General features: G+C 45.9%; 1 protein-coding gene across 4 annotated transcripts in view; it reads right to left on the reverse strand.

Annotated features, from left to right (window-relative positions):
- The window catches only part of SLC1A4 (solute carrier family 1 member 4), a 78,318-nt gene that overhangs the window by 18,985 nt on the left and 45,900 nt on the right, over positions 1-13,433 (reverse strand). For all 4 annotated transcript variants that reach the window (XM_075596115.1, XM_075596118.1, XM_075596117.1 and 1 more), the window contains 2 exons: positions 9,574-9,740; positions 2,765-2,998 (listed from right to left, as the gene is read on the reverse strand). In XM_075596115.1, coding sequence (XP_075452230.1) covers positions 2,765-2,998; positions 9,574-9,740 — 401 coding nt within the window. The remainder of the gene's footprint in view (positions 1-2,764; positions 2,999-9,573; positions 9,741-13,433) is intronic.

Raw genomic sequence — 13,433 nt, forward strand, 5'->3', positions numbered from 1 at the left:
ATCATACCGTTATGTAATTTTTTCTAAATTTCACTCCAAGTGTATCCAATTTGTATCATTTCATATTCTATTTCGTTAAATATTCTCCCCTGAATTTTTTTCTGAAACAGAATATGAAATGGTACAAATTGGTACACACGGAGTGAAATTTAGAAAAAATGACATAACGATATAATAATTTATAAATAACATAACTGCATTGATACTCTCACCCCACCCTCCACTCATTCTCTCTCCCCCTACATCCCCTCACCTTATCATCTCTCACCCCACCCTCATCCTTTCTCACCCCCCCATCCCCTCACCTCATCTTCTCTCACACCCATCCCCTCACCTCATTTTCTCTCACCCCCATCCCCTCACCTCATTTTCTCTCACACCCCCGTCCCCTCATACTCTCTCACCCCCTGTCCCCTCCCCTCATCCTCTCAACCCCCATTTCCTGACCCCCTCAACCCATCTCTCACCACCATCCCCTCCCTCCAGAGAGGTAATGATAAGACACATACATGTCCGATATTACCTCTCATTTTTTACTGGACAGAGTGCCCAAATACAGGACAGTCTGGTTCAATACCGGACATTTGGTAACCCTGTAGGGGAAGTGACTATGATGAGATGTTTAAAATTATTAGTTTCCTGCTTTGGCGCCTGACAATTAAATAAAGATGTCCCTTAAACTGGTTGCTTACCGATAATTATGAAGCCAAACACTGCTAATTTTCTATAACCTTTAAACCAAATGTTATTGAATTATTTTACAAGAATGGAAGGGTACAGATATAAGGAAGGTTTAATTAGGGGAGTGGGATAGATAAGATGCATCAACAGATTTCATAGCATTTTTCAGATAACTATCATACACAAGAGTAATCCCCTCAACACAGTGTAGTATAGTATAGTTAGGGTGACCAGACGTCCCGGTTTATCTGGGACAGTCCCGGTTTTTCGGGTTCTGTCCCAACTTTTTGTGGCTCTGTCACGGTTTTCTGTCCTGCTGGTGAGCCCCAACTGCGTATGCGTGATGAGCGCTTGCCGACTGTGCACGTGTGATTGTTACTTCCCGGCTGCTCGTGCGCATGAGCGACCAGCAAACGCCGTTTCCGCATGCGCAGTCAGCAAGTGCCGATCGTGCTTGCACACAAGCAGCCAGGAAGTGATGATCACTCATGCGTGATCGGCATGTGCCCTTCACGCATGCGCAGTCGCTAGCGCCAACTACGCATGCATGACATTCGTCCCAGTTTTTGCCGGGACAAATCTGGTCACCCTACTGTAAGTATAGTAGTTGTGTAAAGAGAGTATGTTCAGCAGCTGAAAAATTAACGGTATGCAAGAGAACGGAAGTGGTAGGGAACTCAGATGTGTGTACGGTTATAAACCAGGTAAAGGGGGGCTAGAATTAAAGAGCATGAGGCATAAAAAAAAACGAGGAGGGGGTGAATAGGATGAGGACGAGGAAGGGACTAGGTCAGTGGTTTTCAACCTTTTTTTGGTTAGAGAATCCCAGAATTCGATTGTGAAATTCTGGGGAACCCCTACCCTCACCCCTGTCTCTCCCCCCCCCCCTTGGCTCTCACCCCCGTCTCTCATGTCTCTTCCCCCCCTCACACTCTCCCCCTTATACTTCCTCTCACCCACACTTTCTTCCTTATACTCTCTCCTCTTCTATATACACACTCCCCCTCTCACTTACACACACACTCCTCCCTCACACACACACACCTCCCTCTCTCTCACAAACACACACACACTCCCCCCACTCACACACCCCCTCTCACAGCCTTTCACACAAACACACACTCCCCCGTCTCACACACAAACTCACTAACAAACAAACCCCTCTCTTCCCCCACCACACACACTCTCCCCTCTCACACACACACTCCCTCACACACAGATACACGCTCTCTCTCCCCCTCTCCCATACACACGCACACACACACACACGGAGACACACACACACACTCTCCCCCTCCTCCACACAGACACACACACACACTCTCTCCCCCTCCCCCCCATACACACACACTCATCCTCCCTCTACACACCCTCCCCTCACACACACACATGCACACTCCACCCCCCACACACTCCCCCTCTCACAAACACACACACACACACTCTCTCTCTCCCCCACACACACACACTCTCACCTCTCTCAGAAACACTCCCTATCCCAAACAGACACACACACACACTCTCTCCCCCACACACGGAGACACACACACACACACACACACACACACACACACTCTCGCCCTTCTCCACACAGACACACACACAGACTCTGTCCCCCTCCCCACACACTCTCCCCCTCCCCCACACAGACGCACACACTCCACCCTCCCCTACACAGACACACACACACACACACTCTCTCTCCCCCCACACACAGACACAGAGACATACACACACGCTCTCTCTTTCTCCCACACAGACACATAAACACAAACACACTCTTCCCCCTTCCGCCCCCACACAGACACACACTCCCCCACACACACACTCTCCCCCCCCACCACACACACACACTCTCCCCCTTCCCCACACACAGACAAACACACACACACACACACACACACACACAGAGACACACTCTCTCTCCACCACACAGACACACACACACACACACACACACTCTCTCCGTCACACAGACACACACATTGTCTCTTTTCATTGTCAATTCTATTACCTTTTTAATAATAATATCACATCATCTATTAATAATTAGCAAAACACTGCATATTTAAAGGGAACTTACCTTGAGGATGTTGCAAATGCTGTTGCAAAGGGTGTGATCAGCCCTACTAGGAAAGTGTATGGGTTCTTGCGTGTAAAAGCAAAGTAAATAAGTGGGAGAACTATTCCTCCGTGAATAATGTGACCCAAAATGGATGCCATAATATACTTCCCAAGGCTGGTCACCAAGAGGACAACGTTACCCATTTCAACAATCTTACTTCCAACGAGAAACATGATCCCAATAGGGACATACCTGAATGAAAACAATGGAGAAAACCCATCAGCGCAATCACAAGTGTCCTATGATATGAACATTTCATCATAATATACTTTTATTTTTTATACCAAATAACATGTTCACTCGTCGTGTCCTTGATGTAATACAGTGGCTGTATTCATTTGTCAGACTGTAAGCTCTTTGGTGCAGGGCCGATCTTTTATCGTTATGGTCTTCGCACCCCATTGCCCTGTGCTGCTAAATATGTTGTCACATATATTTTTCGCGGTGGCTATTTTTTTTTTTTTACATTGAATGTTTTTAATGAATAAAATGGAGGGATTCTCATTTTAACGAGCATTTCACAAATATGATTTGAGTGTTAGTATAATTATTATTATTATATTCCCAACAGTACAATAATTTAACCTACAACAGTAATAATCCCATCAAACCAGGCCTTTGCATCAGGCCTTCCACTTCCCAACCGCTGGCATTAATGGCCAGGTACTGCACGATTATTATTTAGTTAGGCCTGTAGTCAGTATGTTTGTGCTGATATAGTTGTGTCAACAAGAGCGCAAATACTCCCCAGATATAAAAGACAAGAAAAAGCACACAATAGTGCAATTCTGTGCGAATAAATATGTAAAACACACACATTCCCAGCTAGCTCAAACTCCTAAACCCAGCACATCATGAATATATATTTATGTCAAAAAGAGTGCTACTGAGCGTGGCAAATGTATACAACAAAAGACAGGGGTGCCCAATGCTACATCCAATTGACAAAACATATATGGTAATAAGTATAAAGTGCTGCAAGAACAGGATCTACTATGGTTCTTTCCCCTCATACAGAGGTAAAAGGAAGGGTTCACAGTGTAGTGTAGGACCTGCATTAATTTGTTTATACCTTGACGTTTGGTATGCAGGCTTATGACGCTTTGGCCAAAGGGTTTAACTAAATAACCAAGCAATTATTATTATTATTGAAGTATTTAAACTTTATACTTATTACCATATATGTTTTGTCAATTGGATGTAGCATTGGGCACCCTGTCTTTTGTCGAATAAATATGTACAAAGTAGACTGAATAGGTATCTAACTCACAATGGTGGAGTTAGTAAAGGCAGTGCGGTTATTCGGAGTCACCAACTCATAGAGGATTTCTTCAGATATATATTGGAGGCCGACCCTCAGGAACAGGATAAGCGGACGGGGACATTCACATATGTGAAGAACAGAACAGAGGACACAGATAGTATAGATCAGGCCTGCACAACTCCAGTCCCCGAGGGCCGCAAACAGGCCAGGTTTTCAGGATATCCCTACTTCAGCACTGCTGGCTCAATTAGTGGCTCAGTATGACTATGAGTATAGATTGTTTTTATGATAGTAAAAGTACAAGTAATGCACTTACATAAGTGCTAAGGTGCAGGCATGTGCCCCACCTTGGGTCAAATTGTGTATTAGATTCTTGTCACTGCTTCCTGATGATATCACTTGTGGTGGCTGTCCACAGGGAATGATGTTCAGGTACAGGAAAGGGAAAACCAGGAAGACTGCGTCCAAGATCCTCAAGATAGTATTCCACGGGACTCATGGAGGCTCCAAAAGATCTGCATTCTCACCCTACACGTTTCACTCAAAGAGCTTCTTCAGGGGAAAATGTTCAACGTTTTTCCCCTGAAGAAGCTTGTTGAGTGAAATGCGTGATCATCAGGAAGGAGTGACAAGAACCTAATCAACAATTTGACCCAGGGTGGTCCACATGTCTGCACCTTTAGCACTTAGTAAAAGTACAAGTAATACACTTAAATATCATAAAAACAATCTATACTATCTGTGTCCTCTGTTCTGTTCTTCACATATGGGAATCTCCCCATCCCCTTATCCTGTTCCTGAGGGACGCCCTCTAATATATATATATATATATATATATATATATATATATATATATATATATAGTGCAGAATAAATGAGTTCTTCAGTATTAGGTGATACCTTTTTTATTGGACTAACAATTTATGTCATAGGACAAGCTTTCGAGAGTTCTCCTCTCTTCTTCAGGTCAGCAATATTGCAGTATTGCTGACCTGAAGAAGAGAGGAGAACTCTCGAAAGCTTGTCCTATGACATAAATTGTTAGTCCAATAAAAAAGGTATCACCTAATACTGAAGAACTCATTTATTCTGCACTATCGCAACTGGACTAACACGGCTACTTTCTGCTTTATATATATATATAAAAAATATAAAACAGAAGAAAAAAAGCGCCCAATCCTAGTGCATTACTGTGCAAAAAAGTATTTAATTCCCAATAAAGGCTCATAAAATGAACTCACAAACATAAAGGATAAAAAAGCATGTTATGAGTTAATACTCATGCTCCAAAGGATCTGGAAGCGCCGCTGCTCTGCTACACTGCTCCGTGACTCCACCGCATCCGGTATAGCCCTCGTGTATCTCTGCCAGCAGGAACCCACGACGTCAGGCTCTCCACAGTTTCCTTTCCCCGGGAACACACCTCCAGATGATCTAGGTTCCCACCAGGGACACTGTGTGCGGCGGAACGGACAGATGACGCCACTCAGTGAACGAAGATGTCGAGCAGGACTTTGAAACGACGCTGAAAGGATCCACAGCACACCTGGCCCTACGCGTTTCAACAGCTAAACTGTTTTCATCAGGATCCCCTGATGAAATCCGCTGAGACGGATGAAACGCGTAGGGTCATGTGGCATAGGAACTACGGTGGTCGAGCAGTCCAGACACCAGAGTGAGGACGTCAGTGAAGGATTCTCCTGGTCCCTGATTGGTGAGAGTTCGTTGGCGGCCGCACGGACCAGAGGCCTTCCGGTTTGAAGGAGAGAGATCTATACGGTGATTACAGCAGTAGCAACATCCATTGCAGTGATTTCAACCATATCCAAACGGAGGACGGCTGTGAAATCTGACGTCAATCTGGTGCATGGGCTGGTCCCATAACATGCTTTTATTTTACTGACAAAGTGTGAGTTTGCAATTGTCTGTCCTTGGAAAATTAAACCTTTTTATATCTGATTTTACACAAGGATCGGGCGCTTTTTCTTTATCTTTTCTAATAGGTTTCGTTGGGAGGTTGGTGAGCCCAAGAAGAAGCTGCCCGGACCATTCAATTTTCATGCACAAGGACTCATATGGACTTAAGTATTTATTCATCTATTTTGTGATTTTTATTTTTTATTTTTTCTATCTTTCAGAAATTTTTCCTTCATTTTTATTTATTTTTGCTCCATATGACAATACATTCATCTTATTGTGTTTTTACATTTGTTCATTTATTTTTCTGTTACACACACTTTATTTCTATTTTCATATACTTTTTTATACATTTTTTAACCTACAACATTAGTTTTTATCACACAATCACTGGTTCCTAACCACCATTAATATATCACTTCCCATTGCCATTAGGCATCTGTGCTGGGTGTGTCATCTTGCTGTGCTGGATCAGGGTTGCAGCAATTTGGGTGTATGCTGAGAAGGGCGCTGTCTTTCATATTTTTCCCCAATATATATATATATATATATATATATATATATACAGTGTTCGACAAACCTATACATTTGCACGCCCGGGGCGAGTGGATTTAACATCGTGGCGAGCTCCTATTGGCCCAAGCAGCACACGTGTGGTACTAGGTGGCGAGTAGATTTTTTTGTTCGGCGAGTAGATTTTTTGGTGATTTGTCAACCACTGTATATATATATATATATATATATATATATATATATATATATCTGAAGAAATCCTCCATGAGTTGGTGACTCCGAATAACCGCACTGCCTTTACTAACTCCACCATTGTGAGTGAGATACCTATTCAGTCTACTTTGTACATATTTATTCGGACAGAATTGCACGATTGTGCTTTTTCTTGTCTTTTATATCTGGGGAGTATTTGCGCTCTTAATCCTCTGCTCCAGTTTATCTGTTTGGACTTCGGATTGAGTCCTTTTCTGAAGCTGCACTACTCCCACAAAGTAATATTATTCCATTTGTTGTCACAAGTTTGTTCGCTTGTTATTAACTTTACGGTATGTGCGCTTGAACCCCCCTTTTATCCCCGTATAGTTATGTGTCAACTGAGCATTTGTTTAACCTTTTCAATGCCACAGGTTCGGCAGCACAAGAGTGCCACCGGATTAGTGTGACCAGACGTCCCGGTTTAAGCTGGGACAGTCCGGGATTTTAATGAACTGTCCTGGTGCCCCGACATTTAAAAAAGTCCTGGTTTTCCAGAGGAGGAGCAGGGCTGCATCGCAATGACTCCTCCAGCCATTAGGTGGCGCTACGCAGCTCCTCTCCCTGGCTGCAGCCTGTCAATGAAAAGGTAAGGTGCGTGCGTGTAAAGAGACTGGGGGAGGGGGGGGGGGGGTTAGGAAGAGAAGAGACACAGGGGGCGTGGGGGGAGGGAAGAGACACTGGGAGTGAGGGGGAGAGAAGAGACTGGGGGGGAGAAGAGACACTGGGGATAGGGGGGACAGATGAGACAATGGGGAGAGGGAGAGAAGAGACACTGGGGGGGGAGAAGAGACACTGTGGGGGAGAGAAGAGACTCTGGGGGGGAGAGAAGAGACACTGTGGGGGAGAGAAGAGACACTGGGGGGGAGAGAAGAGACACTGTGGGGGAGAGAAGAGATACTGTGGGAGAGAGAAGAGACACTGTGGGGGAGAGAAGAGACACTGTGGGGGAGAGAAGAGACACTGGGGGGAGAGAAGAGACACTGGGGGGAGAGAAGAGACACTGGGGGGGAGAGAAGAGACACTCGGGGGGAGAGAAGAGACACTCGGGGGGGGGAGAGATGAGACACTGGGGGCAGGGGGCAGAGAAGAGACACTGGGGGCAGGGGGGAGAGAAGAGACACTGGGGGGAGAAGAGACACTGGTGGGGGGGAGAAGACACTGGTGGGGGGGAGAAGAGACACTGGTGGGGGGAGAAGAGACACTGGTGGGGGGGGAGAAACACAGGGGGAAGAGACACGGGGGGAGAAGAGACATGGGGGAGAGAAGAGACACTGGTGGGGGGGAGAGAAGAGACACGTGGGGGGGAGAAGAGACTTGTTGGGGCGAGAAGAGACATGTTGGGGCGAGAAGAGACATGTGGGAGGGGAGAAGAGACACTGGGGGGGAGAAGAGACACTGGGGGGGGGGAAGAGAGACACGGGGGGGGGAGAAGAGGAAGAGACTGGGGAGGGTGAGAGAAAGAGACTGGGGGGGAAGGAGGCAAGAAAAATAGACTGGGATTAGGGAGAGAGAGGCTGGGGGGATAGAGAGACTGGGGGAAGGGGAGAGAGAATGAGACTGGGGGCAGGGGGAGAAAGACTGGGGGAGAGGGAGAGAGAGAGACTGGTTGGAGGTAGAGAGAGAGAGAGGGAGACTGGGGGGAGAGGGAGACACTGGTGGGAGAGAGAGACTTGGGGAGGGGAAAAAAGAGAGACTTGGGGTAGGTAGAGAGAGAGAGAGAGAGAGAGACTGGGGGCAGGAGAGAGACTTGGTTAAGGAGGAGAGAGACTGGTGGGAGAGGGAGAGACATTGGGGGAGGGGGAAAGAGACCTGGTGGGAGAGGGAGAGACTGGTGGTAGGCGGAGTGAGAGACTGGAGGGAGGGGGGAGTGAGAGACTGGGGGTAGGGGAGAGACTGGGGGAGGGGAGGGAGATAGACTGGTGAGAGGTGGGAGAGAGAGACTAGGGGGAGAGGGAGAGACTGGTGGGAGGGGGAGTGAGAGACTGGGGAGAGGGGAGAGAGAGAGACTGGGGGGGGGGGAGAGAGAGAGACTGGAGGAGAGGGAGAAACTGGGGGTAGGGGGAGTGAGAGACTGGGGAGAGGGGAGAGAGAGAGACTGGGGGGGGGGAGAGAGAGAGACTGGGGGTAGGGAGGAGATACTGGGGGTATGGGGAGTGAGAGACTGGGGAGAGAGAGAGACTGGGGGGGGGGAGAGAGAGAGACTGGGGGGGAGTGGGGAAGAAAGAGAGACTGGGGGGAGGGGGAAAAAGAGACTGGAGGAGGGGGAGAGAGGCTGGAAGTGGAGAGGACAACTGCCCCTAAAAGAAGAGCATTTGCCCATGATGTATTTGGTACATGACTTGGCAGGGACCATGATGTACCAGGTGCATCAATTGGGCAATGACAAGGAAAACACTTCTCCTTTTCAGAAGCGCATCACAAATGCGACCTGATTTGAAGGCTGCAAGTAGATCCAATTTCAGACAACGTTTTAAGAGGGACAATGTGAAAACATCTAAAATAGCAAACTTCTTGTCAAATAGTAACATAACTTTTTGTATGTAACAACACACACACACACACACTCATAAATAATACACCATCACTAACATAGTATATCAGGGGTGGGTAACTCCAGTCCTCAAGGGCCACCAACAGGTCAGGTTTCCAGGATATCCCTGCTTCAGCACAGGTGGCTCAGTGATTCTGACTGAGCAACTGATTAAGCCACATGTGCTGAAGCAGGGATATCCTGAAAACCTGACCTGTTGGTGGCATTTGAAAACTGGAGTTGGCCACCCCTGTAGTAGGCCAAGCTTAAACATCTGTAGTCACTTACCACATAATCCAAGACACAAGCACCATAGTGGCCTCATTAAATGCGTTGAAAAATCTTATAAGTTCTTCTCCTTCTGGTCCTAGCTTTTTCAAAGCAACTCCTAATATCAGCGCAAAGAGGACCAATCCTAGAATGTTCATCCCTTCAATCTCTGTACCTACGGGGACCTGCATAATGACATTATATATATACACTTACTCATCCCTTCAATCTCTGTACCTACGGGGACCTGCATAATGACATTATATATATACACTTACTCATCCCTTCAATCTCTGTACCTACGGGGACCTGCATAATGACATTATATATATATACTTACTCATCCCTTCAATCTCTGTACCTACGGGGACCTGCAGAATGACATTATATATATACTTACTCATCCCTTCAATCTCTGTACCTACTGGGACCTGCAGAATGACATTATATATACTTACTCATCCCTTCAATCTCTGTACCTATGGGGACCTGCAGAATGACATTATATATACTTACTCATCCCTTCAATCTCTGTACCTACGGGGACCTGCAGAATGACATTATATATACTTACTCATCCCTTCAATCTCTGTACCTATGGGGACCTGCAGAATGACATTATATATACTTATGTACTGTCCACCGTTAAAGTCTGCCAGGAAACAGTCCCTGGTCAGAAAAACCATGGATGCCTAAGAATGGACTGTATTCCTTTGATGCCAGAGGGGCTGAGTAACTAAGGCAATGTTAATAAATGAAGACAACACAAACCTTCTGAATATTCCTTGGTACTCATGTGTGTGTCCTGCAACTCCTCATCTCCCTCATCATCTTTTGCCTAAATTACATTGTCAAGGGTTATTGGTAGGGAAAGACACCAAAATAAACCATTGGACCCAGAACAAATCTAAGGAGCAGCCCCTTCACCCCCCCCCCCCCCCGGGCCCCTATAGTGCGCCTAGGGGGGGGGGTGCTCCTTATATTTGAAGGTATTGGCCTGGGGTGGACAGGTGAAAGAAGGAATGGGCTAGGTGAGGAGGGGGATGGGAGAAGGTATGGAATAAGGGGAAGGGGGATAGGTATTTGCCTGAGGGTATGGGGGACAAGGAGGGTCTGTGGGGATAGGTATAGATCTGGGGGATAGTAGATATGAGCCTGGGAGGCAGGGAAGGCCGCAGTAGAGGGGTTTTTCTGTGGCGGATGCTAGAGGCCTATGGAGGAGCCTGTCTGAGGGTGCGCGGATGAGGGCCATGGAGGGCTGGCGGTGGGGAGGGACCTACATGTTTGGGTCCCATACAAGGGGGCCCGGACCCCTTGACTCACTGGCCCTCGGGATGGCAGTCCTCACTGTCTCCCCATGTCAGCGGGCCTGAGGATAGACCAGAGTGTCTAAAGGAGAAGCCCAAATGATGTGTGATTAGTAGGATAACTAAGTACAGTAGGAAGCCTAAAGGATGTCAAGAATAGAGAGGGGGATTGTCAGCTTGCTTCAAAAGGGGCAGAAGTGTGGGAAGAAGCTTCCCGAAGAATGCATGGGAGCAGCAGGATGTCCTGGGAAAACCCACAAAGCTGGGGCACGGCAGACAAAATCAAAGCTGTGCCACTTCTAGGGGGAAACAGCAGTACGTTTAAAAATACACTGAAGGCCATCCACACTGCACAAATACATGTCCTAAGCATTGTGTTGGTGATGGAGCCCAGTGGATCAGAAAACAATTCCAAGCGTAAGGACCAAGGGTATTGTAACATAACAAACATTTCAAATGAATTAAAAAGGTAATTATGTCCCACCTTCACCATATATATTTGTTAGTTTAAAAGCGACTTTCAGTTACTTGCAGGCCAGGCGATGAAGAAATATTTATCAAGTCTCCCTGCTTCAAAACCATTGTAAATTATAATGTCAGATTTTGTGAATAATAAAATCCCACTTAAAGTGGTAATGGGTTGCGTAATTGTCACTTGCACTTTGAAAGGTGTCTCTTCTCATGATTAGTTCTGAAGTTTTCTACAAATGTCCTAATGTCTACAATATTAAAACTACTCGCAATTCTTTGGGGGATGTCAGAGAAACACATTACCAAATGACATTAAATACTTATTAATTCCCAGCGCCCTGTCGTGCTGCAGATGCTGGTTCATTAGCAGTAGCAGAGACTGTTCTAATTAGACGACATTGAGTTCTGTCTGCTCTATAAAATATATATTAGTATGCAGATACAAGCATACTCTTATTGAGATTAAGAGATAAGTCAAAAGCAAGAGGATCTCAAATGAGCTTTTATGGGAAGTGACTTCAAAGCAAAAAACATGCTTTGCATTCTGCAATAAATATAATGCTGATCACTGCTACTAATTAAAGAATTATATGAACACTGCAAAGTTTTAAATACAATGTACTAAGACATATTTGGAGGGTAATAACTAACACAGTGTTAGGTTGTGGTAAGATACATTGTCCGAGCCAGGGTAGCTTCTTTATACATTACAATGACATAGAAGAGGTTATCACCCGTGCAGGAGATAACAGAGAGCACACTCACTATGGCCAAGATCCACAGCGCTCTGTTAAAGGAGCAGAACATGTTGAGTTTTTTTAATAGGTGAGAAGCAGGGGGCCTCCGGAGCAGAACCACATTAAATTCAGCTCCGGGAACCCCTTGCTCCCCGAGATACTTAGCTCCCTAGTAGGTGCCGGTAGCAGCTCCGCCGGTTTAAAGGTCCTGGTCACCCGGGCCAATAGGAAGCCGCAACGGATGACATCACGGCTTCCTATTGGCCCGTGTGACGCAGGGCATTTAAGCCGCCATTATGTTCCCCACATACAGCCCCACCGGAGCTGCTACCAGCACTCCCCCACACTGAAATATTGGGGATGGTGGAGAGATAGCAAAGATAAATTAAAAAAAAAAAAAAACACTTCTGGGTACTTTCACAAACCTGCCTCTCCCCAGTCAACCAGCATACAATAGCTCCACTGCAGCTAAGAATTCTGGGTCATGATAAGCTTATGCCTCCTGTTTTACCCGGCTTTTACAGCACAGCCGGAGAGAGGCCCATTTTACTAGAGTTCCAAGTGCTGTATATACCACCCCAAACACACCTTAAGATAACATGTGGAGAAACACCTGTGCACAAAAACTAGCACCCCTGAGATACCTGGAATATAGCACTTGTGACTCTAGTAAAATATGACTCCAATGTCTCTGCTCTCTGTCTCTCTTCACCAGTAAAACCCATATTTCAGGGTCTGAAGGAGCTCATGCCACCTTTAGGTCAGTCCTAAATGACATCAGGTTAAATCCCTAAGTTAACTATAATGGAGTGAGGTGTTGTTAGAGGGAACACCTATTGCATAACATTAGCACTAATGGATGTTCTAGTTAACACGAGGTTCATTACAGCTGACAACAGCACTTAACACTGTGTTAGTGAGTTTTGAAGATACCTTTTAGCACTTAAGTCAATAACGGACCTCTGTGGATCTGGGCCTATGGGTTCACACTCAGATTCACCAAGCTCTGTTAGCCTATTTAACATAATGTTAACCTAAGTCACCGCCCATTGATCTTAACGCTGTATTCATTAACGTCAAACAACATAACGTTAACCAGGATTATAGTTATGTTTAAAGACCATTAGTGCTAATAAGACGTTAATGAGGCTAACAAAATACTGAAGCCCAATTCACTAAGCTCTGTTTTGGTTATTGCCAGGAAATAACGAAATACCTGGGAAATAGGCACATTCTAGGTTTGCCAGGTGTCCTGTATATATGCAATTGTCCATTTATTGAGCACCTTGTCCTGTTGTCTGGGAAACTCTTGTCGGGACACTGAAATGTCCCCTAGGAGGAGGCGGATGGCGGTGGCAGTAGA

This window comes from Ascaphus truei, chromosome 4 (genome assembly GCF_040206685.1).
Source record: "Ascaphus truei isolate aAscTru1 chromosome 4, aAscTru1.hap1, whole genome shotgun sequence".
NCBI classification, from domain to species: domain Eukaryota; kingdom Metazoa; phylum Chordata; class Amphibia; order Anura; family Ascaphidae; genus Ascaphus; species Ascaphus truei.